The sequence below is a fragment of the Myripristis murdjan genome, chromosome 16, assembly GCF_902150065.1.
Source record: "Myripristis murdjan chromosome 16, fMyrMur1.1, whole genome shotgun sequence".
NCBI classification, from domain to species: Eukaryota; Metazoa; Chordata; class Actinopteri; order Holocentriformes; family Holocentridae; genus Myripristis; species Myripristis murdjan.
The window spans coordinates 24,577,112-24,601,284 of NC_043995.1; the positions used below are offsets into that span (position 1 = coordinate 24,577,112).

Below are 24,173 nucleotides of genomic sequence, written 5' to 3' on the forward strand. Positions count from 1 at the left end.
TTGTACTCAGGACAGTTGATTGACGACATATTCATAGTCCTGAGGAGCCAAATTATTTGCTTCAGAGAAAAGCTCAGTAAGCCTTAAAATTAGAGTTCCTATTTATGTGGTGCATTATTCCATTCGCCATCAGCTTCCTCACTAAGGTGACATGAACAGGAGATGAATATACTCTCATTTGTTTGTTTGTTTGTTTGTTTGTTGCCATGCACATATTTTAAGTATTACATTAATAGGAATCAATTCAAGTCTGTTCTGTTCTCACAAATTCCAAGAACCAGAGGCTTTAGTTTACCTTCAGCGGTGAAGTTGTAGCTGGAAGACTGGTTGGGGTTGTCACTCATTTCCGCTGTGTAGAGACCCAGATCCTCCTCAGTGGGGTCGGAGAATGTGAGGACTGACCTGGGGATGGACAGGTGGAGAGACAGGCAGATGCATCTACAGAGTATTTTCAGTGATATTGTAGGTGCTCTTTTGTGCTGACAGCCTTCAGACTGTGCAGCGCTTCCTGCCCCGAAGGCCCCGTATCATGCTTCCCATCAGTCAGTGGAAGAGTTTGAATGTGAAGACTGGCACACAGGCTTCCCTTAAGCCCAGACGTTGTATAATTTGAGTCGACTGGTTATCAGTTGGGATGCCACTGGGAGATATTCCCACAACCCCCCTCTGCAAAGCTAAAAGAAATGCTTCAGACCACATCTAATGATAAGATTCAAAGCCTATTCTTTTAAAATACAGTGCAAATAATTTCACAATACAAAATATGTCAAAACAATCGCAAGATGTAATATTTTGTTATATTTGGTGCAAGTTTGAACTCCAGCATCATTTTTGGAGCTGAGCAGGGAAGAACAGCAGTGGAGAGCTGCCTGGGTCGGAGCTGTACAAGCCAAAGATGTACCACCTGAGCGTGAAAAGGGCAGAGGCACTGAAGGATAGACAGGCAGGAACCTGCTAACCCTTACCGAGACGGGTATTTAATGTGAGGGAGAGCCTCCACTGAGTCCGACACCCGGGTGACCTTTCAGCATTCAAAACATTTCTCTCGCTGCTTGACTGACGCCCTCCAAGATTCACCCCTTGTTCATGCACAAACTCACAGATTCCTCTGCATTCACACACACACACAGGAGCAAACACCTTCAGTCTATAGTGCACACAAACAATCCTACCTATTTTGCTTGCTCTCTACCCTGGCTCTCGCAGCATCAATGGCATCCCGATAGTTTTTGCTCCAGAGGAATTCGCCGCTGTCAGTCATCTGGGCAGCCTCGTAGGCCAGAAATATGAAGCCATCATTGTCCACACCAATCTCAATGTTTTTGGTGCCTGAGGCAGATAGAGTGGGTCAGTATGGTTCACGGCGTTGAGCCGGATCAAACTCAGATGAGCCAAGCTATATGTGTTGCTGTAACTAAACGTCCATGGTTGCAGATTCCACCAGCAAATTAGTTGTGGATCATGAAACTCCATACTTAGAAAAATGCTCAGATCCAAATGAAAAGGGTAACGCTTTATACCAACCATACCACCAGTTTTTCAGTTAGTACGTTTTTTTTTGTTTGTTTTACAGTCAACAAATAATGAAATGATAGTTATCATTTATTACTGATGGTTAATATTGTTAATGTTACCAGAAAAACCATCAACTTATGATATATAATACAGGTACCATGTGTGCATTTTCATTTATTTCATATTGCACGTTATTTTTCAATGATCCATTCTTTAATACTTGTCCTTCATTACTTTTGTTTCTGTATGTTCTGCTGCTGTCAGTTTGCACCTTTCTCATATGCTGTAAATTCATTCATTCATTCATTCATTCAGTTTTTCCTCATATATTCCAATCCAATACAGGATGTTCTAGTGTATAATTTATTGGTCATATTGTTTCATATCTCACATTGTCTTTATGTATCAGATATCACTTGTCTGTCCTTTTATTTCCTGCTGCAACGAGCCAGTATCCCTACAGATTACAGATAGATTACATCACATTTGTGATGTGATGTAATCTAATCTAATCTAATTTGTATGACTTCTGGGCAATGTGCTGGCAAGAACACTGTGAACAGAGCAGATTTGATCAGGTGTAGCTGGAGTGTTTCATAAATGATCATAAATGATGTTGAGCTGTGGAAGCTGACCTGGCTGGGTCTCAGCTGTGATTGGCTCAGAGGTCAGGGAAGCCCGGCCCACTCCAGCCTCGTTGACCGCAGACACACGGAAACGGTAGGTTTGGCCATCCTGGAGACCTGGCACCTGGATAACAAAAGAAACACATCACATGTCCATCATTTACTGCAACAATTTCTCATAATTAATTAATTTAGACCCCCAGCATACACAAAAGTACGAAATACGTTTTCCTACCCCCACTCTTAGGAGAAGTGCTGTGATTGGCCCACCAAACCAGATGGTTATGTTTAAGCATAGGGAGGAGATACTTAAGGTTAGGGCAAAGTTTTAATATGACTAAGATTAAGGTGAGGATCTAGGAACAATTTCTGACTCTGCCAGGAATTGGGCGGTGCAGGGCCACTACATTTTCCACAAGATGAATAAATAAGGTGAGCACTGCACACCCCTGGAAAGGTTTTTGGTGTATTAATTTACTGGTTGTATGGTTCCCAGTTGGGCTACACTTATCAGATGCACTCAGAGTGGAAAAAAAAACACAGAAGTCATCCTGCTTTGTAAAACATTAAAACAAATTTAAACCACCAGTCTTTGTCGAGACTTTGACCACAGAACCAGCTCATAAATACACAAAATAATCAAGGTGAGAGTGAGTCTTTTCATTCTATCAGTTTCATTATCAAGGGATTTTGTGATATTACTCAATCACCTACCCTGTATAAAGTGTCAGGGATTGGCTTATCATTGAGAGGAGTCCAGCTCTCTGATTGGTCACCCTGGCTGATTTCCACCATATAGCCAGTGACAGGACTCTGTCCCTCATACAGCGGCGCCTCCCACAGCAGCACCAGAGAGTCGTGCCTCACCTCCCTGAACTCCAGGTCGTACGGACAGCCTGCAGGGGGGAGGGAGCATCGGTCAGACAAACAGGTGAATGTTTTTCTGCAGGGGATTCAGGAATGCAGAAACAAAGACACAGAGAGAGAGAGAGAGAAAGAGAGAGAGTCTGTGGATATGCATACAGGGGTGGGCAATATAGCCCCATTTCACCATTCATGATTCTAGGTTTCTAGGTTTCACTAACCACTGCTACTACTAAATGATGGGAGTCTTTGCAGGCATGATCATGGGACCGCTGATTTGCACATGATTTTCCGGGCATGCTCGCTCTGTGTACATGAGTGAACTGTTGTTATAATATTATAACTTACAAAATATTGATTAAATGATTCAACTGCTTTTTGCATCGATTTAAAGCAAAGACTTGAATTAACTGGTTTATCGCCCAGCCCAATATTCATGTTTGTGTATATGTGTGTGTGTGTGTGTGTGTGTGTGTGTGTGTGTACACAAGCATGTGCACACCAACAGCCTCTGTTGGAAAACCTAAAAACTCCTGTGTCACAATGAAATATTGGGAAATACAGCATATTTATCTGTATATTTTCTCACAGCAACCATAATAAACCATAACCAAGATTTTTTTTAGATGACAGAAAGGGAAATGATAATAAAATGAACAAAAAATAACAGTAACACCAAAATAAGTGTAGAGACTTCACTTAATCTACCCCTTCTGACTTCGTCCCAGCGCATGGTAGTTAATTTGCTTAATGATTTTCGGTCACTTTTAAATTATTAACGGCGTAGAGGAAAGCCCATTTGCCAAGATTAATGAGCTGCGCTTTAAAAGTGGCGTGTGTGAGAAAGCCTCTCTCCATTTTCAATATTAATATCATGAGAAGCTGATATGAATGGGGCCAGCACTGCTGGGCATGGCTGTCTACCGAGCTATCACACACTGGAAAGACAGAGTGTCCCTTTGTGTGTGTCTGCGTGTGAGTCTGTGTGTGCAGCAGCGAGCGTGTATTTGCCCGTGCATGTACATATGTGTGTGACTGTGAGCACGGCTGTGTGTTTGTAACAGTGATACAATAATAATGTTAATGCGTACTTTACTGATCCCTGAAGCAAAATTCTCTTTCTGCTTTGCAGCTTTCACGGAGGTCAGAGCACAGTTTCAGCTACAGAACAGAACAGTGCCACTTAAGCTGGAAGGGGATTTAATGTCTTACTCAAGGATACTTCAGCTGTGCAGATACTTGCCAACATGGGGGCTTGGTCCTCCAGCTGAAGGGCAGAAAAGTAAATAGAAACTCCATTTCGACAGATAATGGCAGAACATTCACTCTCAGAACGCTTAGAGAGGTCGATATGAGTCACACACGTTTTTTTTTTTTGTTATTTTTTTTTTTTTTTTTTGCAGTATTAGGATTTGAAAGAAAATCTCCCTCCTGCACTGCCTGATTTGAGGGTGAATCAACTCATTCCCCTCACCTGGCTGTGGCATTGTCCACTTCTCACACAGGAAAGCTTCGCTGGGCTCGGAGGGCTTTCCGATGCCAGCCAGGTTGGCAGCAAACACTCGGAACTGGTAGTAGTGCCCATCAGCGAGGTTGCAAACCTATTGGTCGAGATGGAATATAGAGCACACAGATAATAACCTGAATTATGTCTCAATTCAAGCTAGCCTCAGATCATTTGGCATGTCATTTACAATGCCCCTTAGACCCATCATAACTGAAGCAGGCATTTTACATGGTGTATGAACTCTGCTGTTGCTGCTGCCACACCATTTTTGCTGATCCCCCAGGATGCTGGCTTTGGGAAAAGCAGGGATTCAGTCCTATTGATCGGCACATTGATCTTCCTATTCACAGCCACTTAGACTTTAAGGCCCTTATCACCTCTGCGAACAGTTCTGAACTTCTCCCGCTGCTTTAGGCTCTCCTCTAACAACGAGCTGTCAATTGACAGAACCGGCGGGGACTTATTTCACAGTAATAGCAAACGCTATCTAAAGGCCCATTTCCCCCATCTCCCCAAACCCCTTTCGTCAGCCATAAATCCTTCTCAAACCACACTTAGGTAGAACGACAACCTTCTTATCTGATCAATACGCAGTCTCTCCCCCTGAGAAATACAAACAGCTCTGCCAAAAAATGGAAGCAGGTTTAACATGTATCCACTAGATGGTGCACAGGCTGCATTTGATTTTTTTCCCCCCATCCCTAAGGAGGGAATTTCTCTTCTCATCCTCTGGTTAGGGTGCAGGGTCAGCTTACTCACGCAGCGCCTGTGGAGCAAGGTGGGGATAAATATGTTGTTTAAGAATATTTCAACATGTACGGCTGCACAGGGGGATTGAACCTGTGCCCTCCGCTTGGGGACAACCTTACTAAGCATAACTCGATCCTGCCGCCCGGTATGAATGAACTGTTATGTGTCAGCTGGTGAAATTTCAATCCAGGTGAGAAATGTGTAAGGGGTTCACGTCTCTGACTGCCCTAATGAGGCAGGATTGCTGGCATGCCTGCCTGACTGCCAAAGCTGTGTGTGCAAGCTTTCAGGGCAAAGTCATTTACATTGCCTGCACAACCTGGGGAAGAAAAGAGCCCTGGGCACAGAATTGCAGCACAATCAATATTCTAATTAATCTCATTTGCATCCAGGAAGCCAGCTATCTGACTCAAGTAACAGCAAAAAAAAAAAAAAAAAAAAAACACATTGTGGGAGCAGAGGATGTGCAGCAGGAGTGTGTGTGGCTGGTGTAGGTGCGGATGTAGCTCAACAGGGGGAGCTGCATACTCTCACCACTGACTTCCAGTGAACGGGTAGCCAGTAATCAAGTGCAGCTGGAGAGACTCAGCACTTAACTATTTCTAGGTAGTCTTGATATAGTACTGCCATTTTCTTTGTAATCGGCTTTGTCTTTGTTTCCTCCCAGGAGCTACAAACAACTACTCACGTATAACACATTTGCACAATGTCTAATTAGGGAGCACCTGTAATCTCTCTTAAACAGGTTAAAGATGTAACTTTCCTCTGGGTCTCCATGGACACTGCTTGTTGCCTAGTGACACAGCCGATGTAGATGTGGGAGTTTTGGCCGATATTGTCATTATTTCAAGGCAACTGCTAACCTGGGAGATAAGTTATATTGGTGCAATTAAATTAAACGCTACGCTAATAGTGGCTGGAAATCTTCTTGCTGTGCTTGCTGCAAGAATTGTCTATGGGTTCTTCTCTGCATATTTCCATCAAAAGTTGCTGAGCACGGTCTCTGTCCCTATACCGCCTCAATGAATAGAGAGCACATTATTGTACAGTATAGGGCAAACAATGGAGACAGCCACTTCAGTTTGATGGTATTTAACAACATCATCTTGTGACACTGTTTCATGCCAAGGGCCTAACTATTGTCTGACAGGTGTGTGTGTGTGTGGGTGTGTGTGTTGGTTGTGGAAAAAGCCACTTACATGCATGTGATGACATGAAAAGACATCAGTATTCGGCTTGGCTACATTTTTACATTTTAGCTTATTAATAACAGCTCAAGATGGCAGATATTGTTATATCGCTGAAAGGAGGCAAAGGTACAAAGCTTACCCTGCCTGTTACTTCAGCAGTCTTAAAAAGGCTTCATTGTATTACAGGGTGTTCCAGTCAGTCCTCAGGGACCCTCAGACGTTACACACATCTGTTCAGTTCTTGGGCAGGCACATCTGACTCATTTAGTCAAAACCTTTCTGAGTAGTTGACACATTAAGATGTGTGTGCGCCAGAACTAAAGCAAATGTGTGAAATCTGTGGGGATCTCTGAGTACTGGGACTGAAAATCCAGTGCTATCACATTCACAGTAAAGCATATTCATATAAGTGTTTAATATTGACAGAACAAAGGGACTCTTCACTTCATTGTGACAAAAAGTGTGGGGACAAAATGGCAGTTTTGAAAGGTGTTCCCCACTATCCACTAGGGAATGAAGCATGGGAAAATGACACCCACGCTTCATACACATAAGATGAAGCCCAAGGAAAAGCCTTAAAATGAGGCCTATCTTAAACTACTGAATATAAAAAAAAGAAAAGCATCACGCCACACCTTATTATATGCCCATTCAAGGTTAGGTGTTAATCTCTTTACTCTCATAGTGACCTTAAACTGCCTCTCTTTGACAGGCTTGACGTTGACCTCCCTCCACATGGCCACGCTCTTATCCCTCTGGTCCAGGTAGTAGCCACGCACAGGGTCTCCTCCGTTCCAGGCAGGGGCCCTCCAGGTCAGCACCATCTCTGAGCCGGAGCACAGCAGCAGGGCGATGGCCGAGGGAGGGGAGGGAACATCTGCACCGAGCAGAAGGGACAGAAGGAAGAAAAAAAAAAAAAAGAAAAAGAAAAACAGGGTTTCGCAGGTTTTTGTGAATCTCAACGGACAAACATTTCTTGTTTAATAGACCAAGAAATGTCACGAACTCCCTGTCAGACCGCAACTGCTGTCTAGAGCATAGGGCTGAGCGGATTTTCAAATTTATTACTCAGGGCCTACAAAACGCAGTCTCAAGCGCAGATGAAAAAGGCATTCTATTCTATTCTGTTCTATGCTACTCTTTCATTTTTTTATACTCTGAGTTCATTTAAGGGCACTGTTGGATTCCAGACACGAATAATTGGACCAGGTAATGGCTGACTGGCAGACTAGATGTGAAAAGACACTAGTGGTGAGTGGCCGGCACAATGACTCATCATTATACTGACGGGCGGGCTGCGGCCAGCATATTATCTGAGATCGTGGCATGGGAAAGTGTGAGAAGGGCCAGCAGCTCTTCAACAGACATATCACCACCTCGCTGCAAACCAACAATGTGGAAGAATCCCTCTGTCTAACCATTATATTTTGTAGTTTTGACATATGTAGTACCTGTCATTGTTTTATAGTGTGCTACCAGTGAACGTTTCGTGAGAGAGAGGAGTGCAGCTGGCCTGAAATGCTGTTGTGTTGCCGCTGATGCAGAGTAGACACTAAATATGCACTAAAAAGGGCTTCCATAGGCTTCTCCTGTAAGTAATGATGCGTTGCTTATGAAGTTGTCGGTTCAGGGAACGCAAACAGCTAAGAGAGGGTAAATGAGGGTAAGATTATGAAAGAAAAATAAACATGCATGGGACATCTTTGTACACGATCCTGCCAAAACCAACTGTTCAGGGTGATATAAACTCCTGTTCAGGGTGATATAAACGTCTAAATAACTGTAAAACTATATCTTATCTCCTGACTATAAAGGGAAAAATCTCTGTCTGACGGAAAAATCTCGGTCTGTTTGTGCGTCTGTGGTTCGATTATCTCCGCAACCACTCATCCGATCGACTTCAAACTTGGCAGGTGTGAAGCTGGAGACCCAAGAGAGAGTAGTGGTGACTTTGAAGTCGATCGGATGAATGGTTGTCCAGAAAATACATACACATCGTTTCTGTGTAGTGTTGGCCCAAAGCCCGAGGCTTCCCTGCCCCCACTCCCTAAGTAGCCCGGCATTCTCACACACACACACACACACACACACACACACACGCACACACGCACACACACACACACACACACACTTTCTCTTTTTCTGTTTCTATCCACCAGGTTGCTTTCAGCCCATAACGTACCCTTCATACAATCAAACTAAAATGCAGTGTCTGTCTGCCTGTGAGTCTGTCTGTCTGTGTGTCTGTCGGTCCTTCGGTTTCCTCGACAACCGTAAGTCACTTGGTGGATGTATTGCTCAAGACCCAATGAAGTACAGTGTCGAGTGTGAAAGTGTTTGGATGAGCTGCAACCAGTAAAACCAGAGGCCAAGCAGTCGGCCTGTTCTGAACAGGCACGTTTTGAACGGGCACCGTGCTGCTAATATGAGCCTTCTAAATACAGTATAAAACATAAATTATCTTATGGTTCATCCGTGTTTCTGCTGTGGTACCGCTTGCTGGAAGATTGATAGAAATTTGTATCTGCAAAACATCCTGTGTTACTCAGCTGGTAAGTGATTAGAAAACCCTGTGCTGTGAAAATCAAGATAAAAATACTCATTTTGTATCCGCGAGTCGGTCTTCTGGCTGACAGTTGCACTTACGAATCGCTGATTTGACCAGGATGGAGGATGACTCATCCGAATACTTGCTGTTTCCTGCTCGGCTCACAGACTTCACCCTGAACACATACTCCCTCTGGGTCTTGAGGCCATGGACTGTAAACCTGAGGTGAGGAGACGAGATTCAGGCAAACTGCATGTTCACTCAATCAAATCCTGGCCATCTGCTACAGATAGCATCGGCTTAATGAAATCACCTGGCAGAGTTCATGGAAAATTTTCATGGATACATTTTGAACCCCACTCGAATTCTTGGGTGAGTGTTGAGCCAAGTGTATTGATTTTTTTTATTCACATCCACATTACTTGTTTCCAAGTTACAAACAATTCCTCCTGAGGCAACCTGAACATTAAGGTAAAAGTTCAGGCCAAAACACAAAAAGATATGTTCTTACTCATCCCTAATGCAGTTTGTACAGATAGTTTCTTTAGGACTTGGCAAGGTATCCAGTCCACCGTGATGTTTCCTGTCTCTCGATACCCCAATACAGCAGCGTTGGGTGGGTTTGGCTTTGTGGAGCTCAAACCATCAAAAGTTTACATTTACAAAATGTACAGTTTGCATTCACATACCTCTATTTGCCCCAAGGTGCACGAGTTAGGGGTGGATAGACAATTTGCTTCTATTTCCTACTCTTTGGCAAGAAATAGTTCCCAGTGAAACTCCGGGTATCTATGTCGTTTTTTTGGAAAGACCTATTGCTGTTGAGTTTTCCGCATTTAATTTTTGATGGCCGAGCTCCACAAAAGAATAACTACCAACCCCGTTATATTGAAGAAAAGGGAGACGGCGAAGATTGCAGCAGACTGGATAACTTGCCAATTCACTGCATATAGACTGCACTAGGGAAAGGGAAAAAAAAAATATATATATATATGTACTTTTGTGTTCCTTTAACACTATTCCAACAAATAAATACACAGATAACAGTCAGAGACAGCAAATATCAAATATAGCAGAGTACAGATAGGGACTGAAGATATGTTTTAACCATTACCTGGTTTTAGTAACAGGCTTGTTGTTGATGGTCTGCCAGTTTTGTTTGCCGGCTTCACTGTAGTACAGGTAGTAGCCCAGGATGTCGTCTTTCTCTTTGGGCTCCTGCCACTGGAGCAGCACCGAGGTGTCTGTGTCTCTGAAGGGTTGGACAGAGTGGGGCGAAGCTGGTGCAGCTGATGGGAATCAAATAATAAAAAAAAAAGCCATCAGGTGATATTATGGCTTGCATTTGCTTGCGCTGATGTGATCAAAAGGAAAATGTACCCTGAACAAAGACTTCGTTCAAATAACTGCTCCTTTGATCTTGGAACGTTTTGGACAATAATTTAGAATAGGAGCAAATTTCCTCCAGAGGTGCATGTAAGAATAGCAAGACTGTTTATCAAGCTGATCTGCTTATGGTGGGTTGGACACTGCTTTTGTGGACTGTCACAGAATTGAGCCTCAATTCAAGTGGTGATGGCTCTGAAACATAAAACAAATGTAGACTTACCCACATTGCTACAACCACATATATAAAACAATATATTTATATATCTGTATGCATATTATGATACAAAATAGGTACACTTACACAGCTGTATCTCAAGGAAATTGAATCAGGTCAACTGGACTTAGTTATATGTCTGGAAGACGTTTCGCCCATTATCCAAGTGGCTTCATCAGTTCATGCTGCTCACTAGACTAGACTAGGGCTAACCAGTCCAGTCTGATTCAATTTCCTTCAGATGCCTATAACCTGGATGAATGAGAATATGCACAGACTCACACAGCTGTAATTGGCAAAATTTGTATGTGAAAATATACCTGCTTCATTAAAAAGGAGGGCTGCAACCACAGAGGAGCATCCCTTTCTACCTTAATTGAGACTCTGCAAAATTCTGCTTGTTGGTCTGAATTAATTTCAAATGTCAGATTTGGGAGTTCCTTTCAGAGTACAGAAAGGAACAAATCAATGTTTATGGCCGAAAAACAAAATTTTCCCCTGAGCAGTAGCAAAAAAAAAAAAAACTTGAACTGCTGCCAATAGATCACTGTATCCGCATCGTCCAACAGCAAGGACTCCTCGTATGCAGTTTACTGACATCATTAAGTGATTTATATGTAATGAAGTCCTTCAGACTATTGAAAATACAAGTTTTGTACTGCTACTACTAGGGTTAGTGTAAGTGCAGCACTGCCCGGTGCAACTTTAAAAGCTATTGCTCTCTCTCACCTTGTGTCTTTCCTAAGGAGATGGGCATGCTGGGCTCAGAGGGGTCACTGACGCCATACTTGTTGACGGAGCGCACCCTGAAGCAGTACTCCTTGCCCTTCTCCAGGTCAAATACTGGGAACCTGGGAGAGTTCACCACCTTGTCCATGTTGGCCAGCCGCCAGCTGTTCTTCCCTGTCAGGGACTGATGAAGGTGCAGAGTGAGAAAAACGGCAGAGTACGTCTCCAAAACACAATCCATCCATGTTGTGGGAAAAGCGTTATTACCTGATGTTTGGTATTGTTCAAATATAAAGGATCCAATCTGTGAGAGAGTTATTTAAAACTATTTTCTTCAAATATTGCCCATAATTCCTTTCAAGTTTCAGTCACCATGCAGTCAGGCGGTGTTTATCTCATTCTGGGCCAAAACTTTCAATATACATATGGGGCAAACAGAAATACAGATGGGCATGTTGGTATTGGGGGAGAAAGATGAGCAAACAGACACTGACAAATGCTAAGAGAGGTTCAGGGAAGACATATATGCTGATAGTGAGAAACAGAAAATACAAAGAAGCAGACATATAGATGGAAAGTTATGCAAACAGACCATCAGAGAGACAGCTGGACGTGCAAGTGGACATGCAAACAGACAGTGATTCATCTCGGCGTATGTCAGGCATTTCGGCTAATGATTATATAGATCTAAAACTGCCCTGTTAATTGTTTCCCTCTGCTTTTCTGTTTTACTCGTCTGAGTTTCCACTGTTTCATTTGCTTCCTCCTTATTGGAGCTGGATCACTCACTGTGTGGGGCATTTGAAAGGAGATTGGTGATTATAAAGAGCATGCTCAAGGGTGAAAGGAATATTTGAATGTTCCCTTCATTTTCTTCGCCAAAGAGAAGCGACGGAACCCAGTAATTTGAGATTCTTTTGACAGATTTGACAGTTTTATTACCCAAGCAACTTACCAAAGTCCAATAAAAATCCGTTTCCTGTGGCAGTTTGCTGCCCTTCCTTCTGATTATTGGCGCTATGAGCTGTTGGGCGTCTGAACTTATATTGGAAAACCGAGGCTCTTTGCTGTGGAAGTGAAAGGGTCACTCCGAGCTCTTAGATTTGTTGCAGGAAAACTTTTTCTCATCATGGTATTATTTTGAACTATAATTTTGACTTGTTAAAAAAAGCACGTCCTAGTACCGGTTGGTCTCTTATCCCACCTTGGGGAGTCAAAACTTGAATACAACCATAAAACACTGCTAATAGGTAAGACAAAATCAGAATAAAGCTTTGACTAATTTTAAACCACACACTCTACTTAAAAAATCTGGCCCTGGTGGTTAATCACTGGTTGGAAAGAAAAAAAAATCTTTGAAGTTTGCAAGCAAGCAAATTAAACTCCCCATGCCAAAGCGCATGGCACGAAAGAGCAACATCAAGGTCTGCTTGCCGTTAATGAGTCCACAAATTCCCACCTAAACTGACACCACGGCGGTTGAAGTGTGTTTTTTTCCTCCTCCTGTGTCTTTAATTAGTGCTGTGGTCAGGAGCCTGCTGTTAATTTGGCCCACATTCCAGCACAGAGCAGCTCAAACTCAAACTCAAGCAAGTGAGGGAGCTGTCTGACATGCAGACACATTGATCTTGGTGTTCAATGCATGTGTAGTTATGCCTAAGTGCAGTTTATGTGTATGTATGTATGTGTGTATATCTGTCTATTTATCTATCTCATCCCCTTCTAAATCCATAGGCATTAATATGGAGCTGGTCCGCCCTTTGCAGCTATAACAACTTCCACTCTTCTGGGAAGGCTTTTTACAAGATTTTGGAGTGTGTCTGTGGGAATTTTTGCTCGTTCATCCAGAAGAGCATTTGTGAGGTCGGACACTGATGTTGGACAAGGGGGCCTGGCTCACAATCTCCGTTCTAGTTCATCCCAAAGGTGTTGGATGGGGTTGAGGTCAGGGCTCTGTGCGGGCCAGCCAAGTTCTTCCACACCAAACTCAGCCAGCCATGCCTTTATGGACCTTGGTTTGTGGGGCAAAGTCATGCTGGAACAGAAAACGACCTTCCCCAAACTGTTCCCACAAAGTTGGAAACCATAGCAATGCACCAGTAAGTGCTTAGTATTCACCTCTCCACACTCAGACAAAGCATAACACACTTTAACTAAATCCAGAGTGTTGGACTACGGCTTTTGATGTTTGGCAAAAACATTAAAAAGGGAACCAATGAGGCAGAAAGTAGCATCTGCAGAAGCATACACCTTCAACGTTTGCCAGACATAGCAACAGTAACTAAGGAGAGGTGGGAGCTGAGAGAATCGTTGTAAATTAGAAATAGGATTGGGTTAGAGTGACAGTTAAGGTCGAGGTAAGGTTACAGTTCAGGGCTCAGTCATCATGAATCAGTGACGCACATTCATAGGAGAAAGGTGGGAACGCACAGGGCATGACGATTAATTTTTGGTAATTTTGTGGCGAAAAGTGCACGGCGCAAGATAATGGTGAATTCACCCCTTTCCTTCCCCTTAAAAGCTGTGTGCTCTGACAATGTAGACAATAGTCCAGCACTGATCTGCATCTAAAGCCTTTGACCGGTGGAAACTGATGTCCTTGGGCAGGAGGTGAAAAATCACCAGTCTTGTATAAAGTATTTGAAAGCGATAGTTGAGTAAAAGTACAAGTATCTTACCAGAAAATGACTTTGGTAGAAGTTAAAGTCACCTTTTGGAATATTACTTGAGTAAAAGTCTTAAAGTACCTGACATTTATTGTACTTAAATATCAAAAGTAATTTTCTGATATTTTCTGTACTTAAGTATTGGAAGTAAAAGTAAAAGTATTTAAACAAAGTGAGCGGTTAGAAATTTGATAATGAATTTATTGTGGCTTCCTTACAGTAAAAGCAACCTGGGTACAGGAGAAAAAAGCTTCAACTTTTTAACATTACCGTTAAACTTCTGTCACCATCAACAGCTCTCTCTGTCTCTCAGCCTCCCTGTTTGGACAAACTGAACTTGGCAACTGGCAACAACATAACTGTCATGAGCGCGAGTTATTATTTGAAATTATAAAACGGGTGCTTCCCATCCTTAAATGTGATTGGCTGAGCCGCGTTCCATGCCGTTGGAAAATCAGTGTAACCCGCTGGCAGACCGCAGCACAAAATAACCCTGCGCCAGTGTAAGCGGACACAGCGTTGCCTAGCAACCAACTACTCTGCGCTCCACTTACTCGTTAGGTCACATTTGTTTCAAGACTTTCGTAAACAAAATGTCAGACTTTGTAGTGAATTTTAATTTGCTGGGTGGCCTGAGCCTGGATGAGTGGTTGGAGGAGATGCTTGGTGGATGCTGAATTCACCACCAGCAACAATGTTTTCGCCGGTGTGGTAAAGAAACTCCGCCGAGAAGGACGTGACAAATCTTCCCACCACCAAGCCCTAACCGAGGCAGACTGCCAGAAGATGAAGCACTTTCAGGCACGAAGTTCAAACACACCTTGGGGTTTGTCTGTTAAGTCTGGTTTGACGTGCAGTGTCATTTGGGACTCAGGGTGAATAAATTAAGCCAGTTTGGGAGGAGGCAACACATTTGGTTATCATATTGCTCTGGGAAACCTTTGCCCAGTCTAGGAAATGATGTATAAATGAAAAGTGTATCTGATTTTTTTTTTTTTTTCTAAGATGAAAGGAGTTATATCAAAGTCAAACATGGCACAACATCCTCAAAAAGGATTGACAGTTTTTGATTAAAATCTAGTCATGAGAGATGGACCCTAAGATAAGTTTATTGGTTTAGGGTTAAATTAGAGCTGTACAAAAATTGATACAGCTTGTTCACGATATCGTATTCATTATTTAGCCCATTCTATCAATATGTATCATTTCTGCCCTTCATTTACATATGATGTTATGGTGTCTATATTTTAGTGCACTGTGTTAAAGAAGTAAATGATTATCATATATGTTGTAATTTAATAGTCCACCCAGGCTGTTGTATAATGTTCTATAATGTTGCAAAATATCATGATAGAATCGATATTTTGACCCTTACATTGTGAATCATATTGTATTATGAGGAAATCCTGCTCTAATTAGCTCATTACCCAATTTTCCCCTCGGGCATCAATAGAGTGTTTCTGATTCTGGTTCTCATTCTGAATTAAGGTGAGAAGTGGGATCAGTCTTATGTTTGGGTAAGGGTTAAAGGGTTACATATTCAGTGGAGAGCGTTTAGCATAAGTGTGGTAATTGCTGAATGAATGCAGTCAATGAAGATCCTCACATATATAGCAATACAAATTGTGTGTGAGTCTAGGTGTATATATGTGTGTGTGGGTGTGTGCATGTGCGTGTGTGAGTAAATACTGACCTGCTCTACATAAAAGGTGAGCGGCTCCCTGCCTCGGGGTTCAGGCTCAGTCCAGCTCAGCACCACGTAGGTGTCGCTCACTTCGCAGGCATGGACGTCTGTGGGAGGGAAGGGAACCTTGATCTGACCTGCAGAGCAAACAGACGGGGTGGAGGAAGAGGAAAAAAAAGACGTTTGGAATGAGGTTAATCCAAATTAAGTTTAGTATGAAAAGTTCTCAGTGAGATGTTGCCTTGTTTCCCTGTGTTTATTTTTTAAAACTTCTGCAATAGTGGATATGAATCGAGCTTGAGCTAGTCGAGTATAGTGAAAAAAACATAATGAGCTATCAAATGGCTTTGGTCACACTGATAATGGAAGTTTTTTTTCCTCAGTCCTCAGTTTTGATTATGCATGCCTGTCTGCCTGCTCATCTGTCTCTCCGCCTGTCTGTCTCTCTGTTTGTATCCCCACAAGAGTCAGCAAATCCATGATACGGATCAAAGAGGAACTCACTGGAGCTGGATCTCATGATCAAGCGCAGCGACGAAAGCAAAGAGAATGCTGTGAAATGAGAGATGCTGATCTGACAGTGGCATCAAGGTTGTGTGGGTACTTATGTGTGTGTGTGTATCTGCTGTGTGTGTGTGTGTGTGTGTGTGTGTGTGTGTGTGTAGGTGTGTGAGTGAATACATATGTGTGTGGCAGTCACTGTTTGATGGAAGCTTGATCTCATGACTTTGTTTCAATGCAATGTTGTCCTCTCTTATCCTCAGTCAGATGACGAAGGCTTGGAACTGAAAAAATGTATATCACAGCTGCACAAACACACACACACACACACGCACACACACACACACACACATTTTCTCGTGCAATTTCCACTCTCGCTGTCTGATTCTGTTTCTCTTTCACACACACACATATGCACACACACACATGCGTGCACACATACGCACACATAGGTGTAGGTTGCAGGTATACACTGTATGAAATCAGGAATCAGGGAAATCCAATCAAATATGTTTTTCCCTCAAAGAATTACCTAATTAAAATAATTCATTCATTTGCAGCAATAACATTTCCCTCTCATTCTCTCTGCTGCAGATGCTCAGATGTGAGAAGGCACGATTTTGTGCACCACTAATTCATTTTCTAAACATCCATGGATGTAGCCTTTCAGAAGACTGTGCACTCCACCAAGAATAAGGAGTATTTTACAATTGCTCTCACCTTCATGTACAGTAAAAGTCAGCAAAATACTGATTGGGACAAAATTATGACTATGGATAAATTGCATGTATAAACGGTGAGATGGACCCACGCTCTAACAAAAAGCTGAATGACTCCAACCAGTTGCATGACTGTGTTTTTAATGCAGTGCATTGGTATACAAAAAGTGCAAAGGTTTCTGTCTGGGAGAGCATCCTCTATGGAGAGGATGTAGGCTTGGTGTGGTAGATTTATAAAGTATTAACATCTTATATGAATCTGATGTTAGAAATATGCCAAATTTCTGCTAATCACTACAGCTTATGCTGTTTTGTTGTTTCTGTTTTCACAGGTCTCAGAACTATTTTCCTATTGAATAACCGATAATAGGCCTATCAATACATTTATGTTAACAATTTTGTCAAGACTGTATCATTCTTGCCAAGACTACTTCATAGTTGGGTATATCATTTAGGTAAATTCCAGGAAGTGTCATCATGTGCGGTAATAATGATAAACTCAAACATACTACAACTACAACTACAGCTACTACTACTACAACTAATAGAAATAATAATATAATTCAGCCCATATAAAATAAGTGACAATACAGAAAAAAGGGCCTTACATCCTACAAAAGTGTGTTTTTAAAACAGGAGAGTTTTAGTTGCCTATCTTTTTAAAATGAGCGATGCCGTGAAAATCAAATACAGGAATAGAAAATGTATCTAGTTCTTAATGTTCTTGACTGTTTTCAGTCAATTTAAGGTAAGGGCAGCAATCTCCAGATTGACACCTATGTGCACACATACACACACATGCGCACTCGCTCATAGATTGGGACACACTCTGCCCCCAGCCTTCATGAAAGGCTGTGGTACAGGGAGTACAGCTGCATTCCCACCCTTAATAGGCTCCCATTCATTTCCTGCCGTTTACCTCCTCAGACAGAAAAATCCTGCTTTTCGGTTCTATCTCTCTTTGTCTGTGAGTTACAGTGCCGAGGTTATCAGCCACCTTCACAAGAGCGGGCATTCGGACAACCTCAGGCCATTATGTGCATTTACCAGGACACCACTGGGGGACTATTCATTCCATTCAGCTCTCTAAATGGGACCAATGCTCATCACCGAGGCCTGTATGATTATTGCAGTACGTTGTTAAATATAATGTGGAGCTGCATTAAGCTGCGGCGCCCAAGGCAACCCAAAGGCAAGGACTGCGCGCACCCGGTGCATAGGGTGTGCCGGTGAAAATAGATGCTATTTGACCTGGAGGGGTGAAAATGGAATTTGCAAATGTATGAGTTCAAATGATGTCAAAATTACGCCCCGAAATAAAAGTGCAGCATTCTCACCTTCCAGCTGGTCTTTGGTAATGATGATCTCCCTCCATTCGTCCACTTTGACCACTGAGACAGGAAGGAAAGGGGTTGGGGGAGGGGCAGGGGGAGAGAGCGGGAAGAGATATCAGGGTAATGAAGTTATATGAGAGCCCATGATAACACTATTAGTGTTAATGTTGGAGGAGCAACCCTCGGTAAGTGATCCAGAGAAGGAGCAAGAGAGAAAAACACAGAGAGAAATGGACGGATGGACGGATGAAAAGCTGGCCAGAGGCAAGCCAACCTTCTGTCCGTCCTTCATCTGTACTTAATGATGCACAACATCTGACCAGAGACCCCATCTGTCCTCCCTGACACACACACACACACACACAGACACACACACACACACACACACACACACACAAACCCCATAACCTGCCATATCTCATCCCTTCTCTCTCTTGCTCTCTCTTTCTCCCCCGTCTTCCACATCCCTCCGTTGTGTAAAGTGCTTAAAAAACCTAAATGCCTCAAAACTAATCTTTTAAGAAACAAACTGTTCCGCTCCAATATGCCATTAAGGAGTTGTAACACTAATGACTGTGAGCGCCTCAGGCTGTACAAAATGAGATCAGACCACATCTACACCTACATCTGTCTGCCCTGGTGCTCTGACTGTTTTGCGAGTGTAACACAGCACCTGAAGGAGATGAGGGGAATTAGCTACAGGAATGAGCCGCTAATACGTTGCTGATTCTTGCTGTCGACTGTTTGCAGCAGCACACGCTGTATTTCATTTGTTAATCTGTTCCCTTTCAGTCGATTCACTCGGCACAACACATACTGCACGGGATAGGATGCCCTCTTGAGTCTGGCTGAAGACACCTCTATTCATGCGTGAAAGGCAAATGATGCGTGGTGACGTACGGTGGCCAGGTCCCGCCTCCCGCCTCCGCCATACAACATCATCGTCTGCAGCATCCTTCAGTTCCTTCTGCACATTTCCTCCTCACTGAGCTCCCCTGGCAAAGTGGGATGAAGGAGCATTGTACCTTGTCCCTCTCCTTCAGGGAACAGTGCTTATATTCATAAAATTATATTCCCTTTCAGTCGATTCATTCGATATAACACATACTGTATGGGGCATCTATTCTGGTACGAATGAGCCAGCTGAAGGGCAAAAAACTGCACAAAAATGTGTGGAGAGGCAACGTAGCTGCTGTGCAAATGTCACCAACAGACAAACTCTTAAACGAGCCCAAGATGAAGCTATTCCTATGACAGAGCATGCCCACGCTTGCCCAGGTAACCCCAAGCCTTGGCTGCTGTGAGCCAGAGAAATGGCTTCAACTATCTAATGAGAAAGACGCTGCTGTGACAGAGCCTTGCCCTGAACTGGATGAGCGAGGCGGACAAGCACTTGATCGCATTGAGGGAACGGCTGAGTTTTGTGAACATACATGCGTAAAAGCCCTCACAGGACACAACACATGCAACCCACTGTGCTCCTCTGAGGTGAAAGGAGAAAGGGGCAGCGGAAATAACTCCTGAGAAGCTACAAAAGACAAAGCTACTCCTCTGGTAGAGAGTGCCTGCGCCCACCTGCAACGTCCTCAGTTGTAGCACCCTTCACCTCACGAAGAACACCTTAAAAGTAGCAGAAAGCCTCGTGAAACTTTCAACTCAGCTAGCTGGGCTCCACCAGGTTAGTCTGGCAAACATCATCATACTGGCGGTGAGTCAGCTTTCTGCTATTTGTGAAAGTTTTTACATATCAGGTTTTTCGCTCATCTTAGTGGTTCAGCTGCACTAGTTTAGCTTCACTAAGCGCTGTAGCCACCAAATATAAGTGAGCAAACTCAAAGTTATTCTTATTAGAAGAAGATAACAACCTCTTGTCCTTGTTCTCAAGGCTGTGTTTCTTTCTCTGCACAACAAGGACCTCCATCATGCTTCTCCAGTCTGTTTGGGAACTGAATGTGAAGAGAGGCGTCTTCTCAAGATAAACAGTATGTGTTGTACCAAGTAGATTGACTGAAATGGAACAATGGCTTTATCTATAACCTTATATTTCCATGCATTTTATTATTATTATTATTATTTGACTGCACCATGGTCTTCAAAAGCTACATTCAGGGCACTTTTTTTCAATAAATAAACTGAATGAGTAATGCATCAAAGTAAAAAGAAAGCTATTTTGGATAAACTGAATGTTGTCTTTAAATTGTCTCACCGTGGCTTTACTTATAATTTCTGAAAAACCTGAGGTTTGATTATGTTACATGATCCTGGGTCCAGTGTTTCCATACACTGCTGCAGTATTGTGATGTATGTAGTGGTACTGTTTTATTATCACAACATCACATTCTTTAGCACTTACATATACGACGGTTTCCATAATAAGTGAGTCTACTATTTCATGTGATACATTTGCTTATTGTTCACACTAATGTTGCATTTGTTGTAAGTTTCTTTGGATGACAGTGATGTTTATTTTGTAAAGTCAAGAAGTAAAACATAAAATTCACGTAAAACAGTTAAAATGGGATTACTGAGTCAAAAGAAGGCTATACATTTCATTTGAATTCGATTTGTGAAGAAATAAATGCGGATAATTTAACTTAATTATTTTTAAGTTAAGATAATTTAGAGGCGAAATGCTTTAATTTATATTAAAAGGAATATTTGTTTTTGTTTTCTCTCGTTTTTAGGAGCAGTTAAGAACCAAGTTGTCAACTCCCTCTTATGACAAGCTGACTTGTATACCTTTTTTTCATTCACTGATTTTAAGTCCAGAGTCTCATCTTGTTTTTTTGAAAGCAGTTAAGCTACAACAGCATTTTCCATAGAGGAGATGAAGTCAGCTGATCAGTCCGGGAACCAGAGAGATGAGCTCACATCTTATCTGGCAATACAAACAAATGCACCATGGGACTGTACAAAATCTTGTTTTCATTGCTCACCAGTCACGCGTCAGTGACAACACACTGGATGTCCGTGGTGTACAGAAACCTGCTCATCTCTAATGATGCTTTTAAATGCACTTGAGAGGTAAGATTTAAGTTGTAGCTGGCATTGCCTTGAAAACACGTTGGTGATTTGTTGCACTGTAAATGCCCCAAATACATGCAGGTTAATTGTTGGAAAAAGAAAGAAATTGTGCAACACTGACAAAGCTGCTGAGGATTAACACAAAGACATTTTACATTGTTTGTCAGTTGCATCATATTGAAAAAATATAATGATAGAGTCATCAGGATACATGCTTTTTTTTGTCTAAAATAAAGACAGATACAGAAAGCAAATATTAATTAAATTCTCTCAGAAAAGGAATTGAGATGAAACACTTTATGGTGAGTTATTTGAAAATGAGTTCTGTTATTTGTTACTGTCATATAGTTCAATGCCACGGACATCGGTTTGATTGTTTAACATCTGATTCTGCATGTCATCAGATATCAATGTCAAAGTAATTGCTCAAGATGTCTTGTGCTATTCTGTCCATGTAGTGTTGCCCTTAAGTGCATTTCATTCCCTCTCATTCTCACTCACTCAAATGCACACACACACACACACACACACACACACACACACACACAAACCTCTCTTACATTTGTTGGTTAACCATCGACCCACAGCCTCAAGAAAAAGTCTCTTCTCTGTTGTGCCAACTATAGATCTGTTGCTTTCTGTTTGTTTCGCTCGTTAGTTTGTCTGTTCGAGCTTGTTCATCTGTCACATTGCGAGATATCTCAGATCGGGCCGATTGGCTTTTGAAATCAAGATTTGTAGAAAAGATACATGTTTTCTTTTTTTTTTATTATTCTTGTATTTCTTTGCATTGTTTTAAAAATTACACTGATTGGCCCTGGGGGAGTGATAAATTGTTTGTTTGTTTATCAGTGACCCACACTTGAAATCTCACACATCAGTGGTTGGATTTTGGCAAAAACATGGGGGAGTGAGACGTCTGAGTGGCCCATGGGGAGCGCTACGATTACAGGTCAAAGGAAGGTAACAAGAAAAAGAAAAGTGATGCTATATCACCTTACAACCAAAGTGCAGGAAATCTCATCCACTGTTTCACAGCCACGTTTCCCTGATGAAGGTTTTCTAAGCCTAACACATTTGATTTGATTTTTTTTCGTACCAATCAGGATGATTTTTCAGAGCATTCAGTGGCTTCCAAGAACAGATGAGTTTGTTCTTCCAGATAAAAGCAAGGTGATGGTGTTATTGATTGACCACGATGAGGCTGTGCGCATCATATGTAGGGGGCAATATGTCCGCTTTTGCTATTTGTCTGTTGCTTTGTCATTCTCTGTGCAATTCTCTGCCTCTGTGTGTGTGTGTGTGTGTGTGTGTGTGTGTGTGTGTTACCCATAGTCCTGGTGTGTTCCAAGGGGTCTGCAGTGAGGACCGGTTCAGTGGCCTTGGAGGGTCGTCCTTCACCAGCCTGGTTTACAGAACGCACCCTGAACTGGTACATGGTTCCTTCCTTCAGCCCAAACACCGGGTAGTGGCACATTTTCTGGACTTGATCATTGCAACGCACCCACTGACCCTCACCTATGTCCAATCTGGAGAAAAAGAGAGAGAGAGAGAGAGAGGGAAGAAAAAGGAAACCAGAAAAAGAAGGAAATCTATGAGTGTGATTTGCTTATAACATCATGGAACCACTTTTCAGTTTAAGCCAGTAATCACACCACCCAGGTGTAATTTCCACCCAAATCCATCATGTCAAAATAATGGGCCGAAAAACGCAGACTTTTAAAGCAGAATCTGAGCGCAGACTACACAACATTGATAATAAACGGCTGCCATTTGCAGTAAACAAAGACAACAAAGAGCGGAGGTTTCAGATGGTAAGAGGGTTGCTAGGGAACAGGGAGGCATCAAACACTTTCTTGGTCTCTTTTTTTCCCTCTCTAGTATCTAATAACATTTATGAGTATACAAACTGGATCTGCTGCTAGCGTTCTACTGAGTAAACCTGAGTCACACATGCAACCACACACACACACACACACACACACACACACACACATGCACACAAATGCAACATACACATGATGAAAAACACCAAAACACATTACAAACAGAACAGAAAATAACACACATACAGGCAAACACACAGGCATAGTAACACATGTATACACCTGCATACATGCATACACACACATACACACACATACACACATGCACACGTATGGGGTGATCTTGATTGATGGGTGTCAGTGAGCACCTGTTCTCCTGTGGGAGTTTTTGATGCAGGTGTTAACATGGTGTTGAAGGCCAGTAGTTACCATGAATAATCATCCATCTCTTCTGAATTTCCAAATAATGCCAAATGGATATTACACTATCGTTGGCCGCCATCGCCGCCATCTTTATCTGCCCTAATCCAATTTCATCACCAACTGCACACACACACACACACACACACACACACACACACACACACACACACACACACACACACACACACACACACACCAAGATGTGGTTCGGTTGTGTAGTCTGGCTAGCTGTCTATTGTTGAGTTGAAACACAGAAAATAGTTGTAAGTACATCTAAGATAAGCCATATTGTTGAGATTAAACTAATCGATCTCAATGTGAGAGATCTAATCTCTCTGCTGAATCTTGGCAATGGAGAGCCAAATGTAGTCCAAGAACCTTTTATCCATGCAGTACTTTCCTCATTTCGGCCAATTCATCTCTATTTTTTTTTTTTTTTTTTTTTTTTTTTTTTTTTGTTCCTACCAAAGCACAAATGTCATTAATCAATTCTGAGCTCTTCTAAACTTTATACAATTGAAAGTCTCAACTTTTCTCCCAAGGCAGCACTTCTGGTGTTGTTTGGTATAATTGCAGTGCATTTTCTAAACGATGTGCATGTGTCGTCAAATTGATGATGTTTTCTTTATGTGCTTGTGTTGTGTCTGTCTGCATGGTGTCTGAA

At 42.3% G+C, this 24,173-nt stretch overlaps 1 protein-coding gene across 1 annotated transcript in view; it reads right to left on the reverse strand.

The window, feature by feature from the left end:
- The window catches only part of myom3 (myomesin 3), a 63,835-nt gene that overhangs the window by 10,476 nt on the left and 29,186 nt on the right, over positions 1-24,173 (reverse strand). The window contains exons 12-23 of the mRNA XM_030073254.1: positions 22,590-22,789; positions 18,240-18,293; positions 15,692-15,819; positions 11,333-11,516; positions 10,115-10,289; positions 9,099-9,220; positions 7,142-7,329; positions 4,480-4,606; positions 2,856-3,037; positions 2,151-2,265; positions 1,173-1,329; positions 296-402 (exon numbers count right to left, since the gene is read on the reverse strand). Coding sequence (XP_029929114.1) covers positions 296-402; positions 1,173-1,329; positions 2,151-2,265; positions 2,856-3,037; positions 4,480-4,606; positions 7,142-7,329; positions 9,099-9,220; positions 10,115-10,289; positions 11,333-11,516; positions 15,692-15,819; positions 18,240-18,293; positions 22,590-22,789 — 1,739 coding nt within the window. The remainder of the gene's footprint in view (positions 1-295; positions 403-1,172; positions 1,330-2,150; positions 2,266-2,855; positions 3,038-4,479; positions 4,607-7,141; positions 7,330-9,098; positions 9,221-10,114; positions 10,290-11,332; positions 11,517-15,691; positions 15,820-18,239; positions 18,294-22,589; positions 22,790-24,173) is intronic.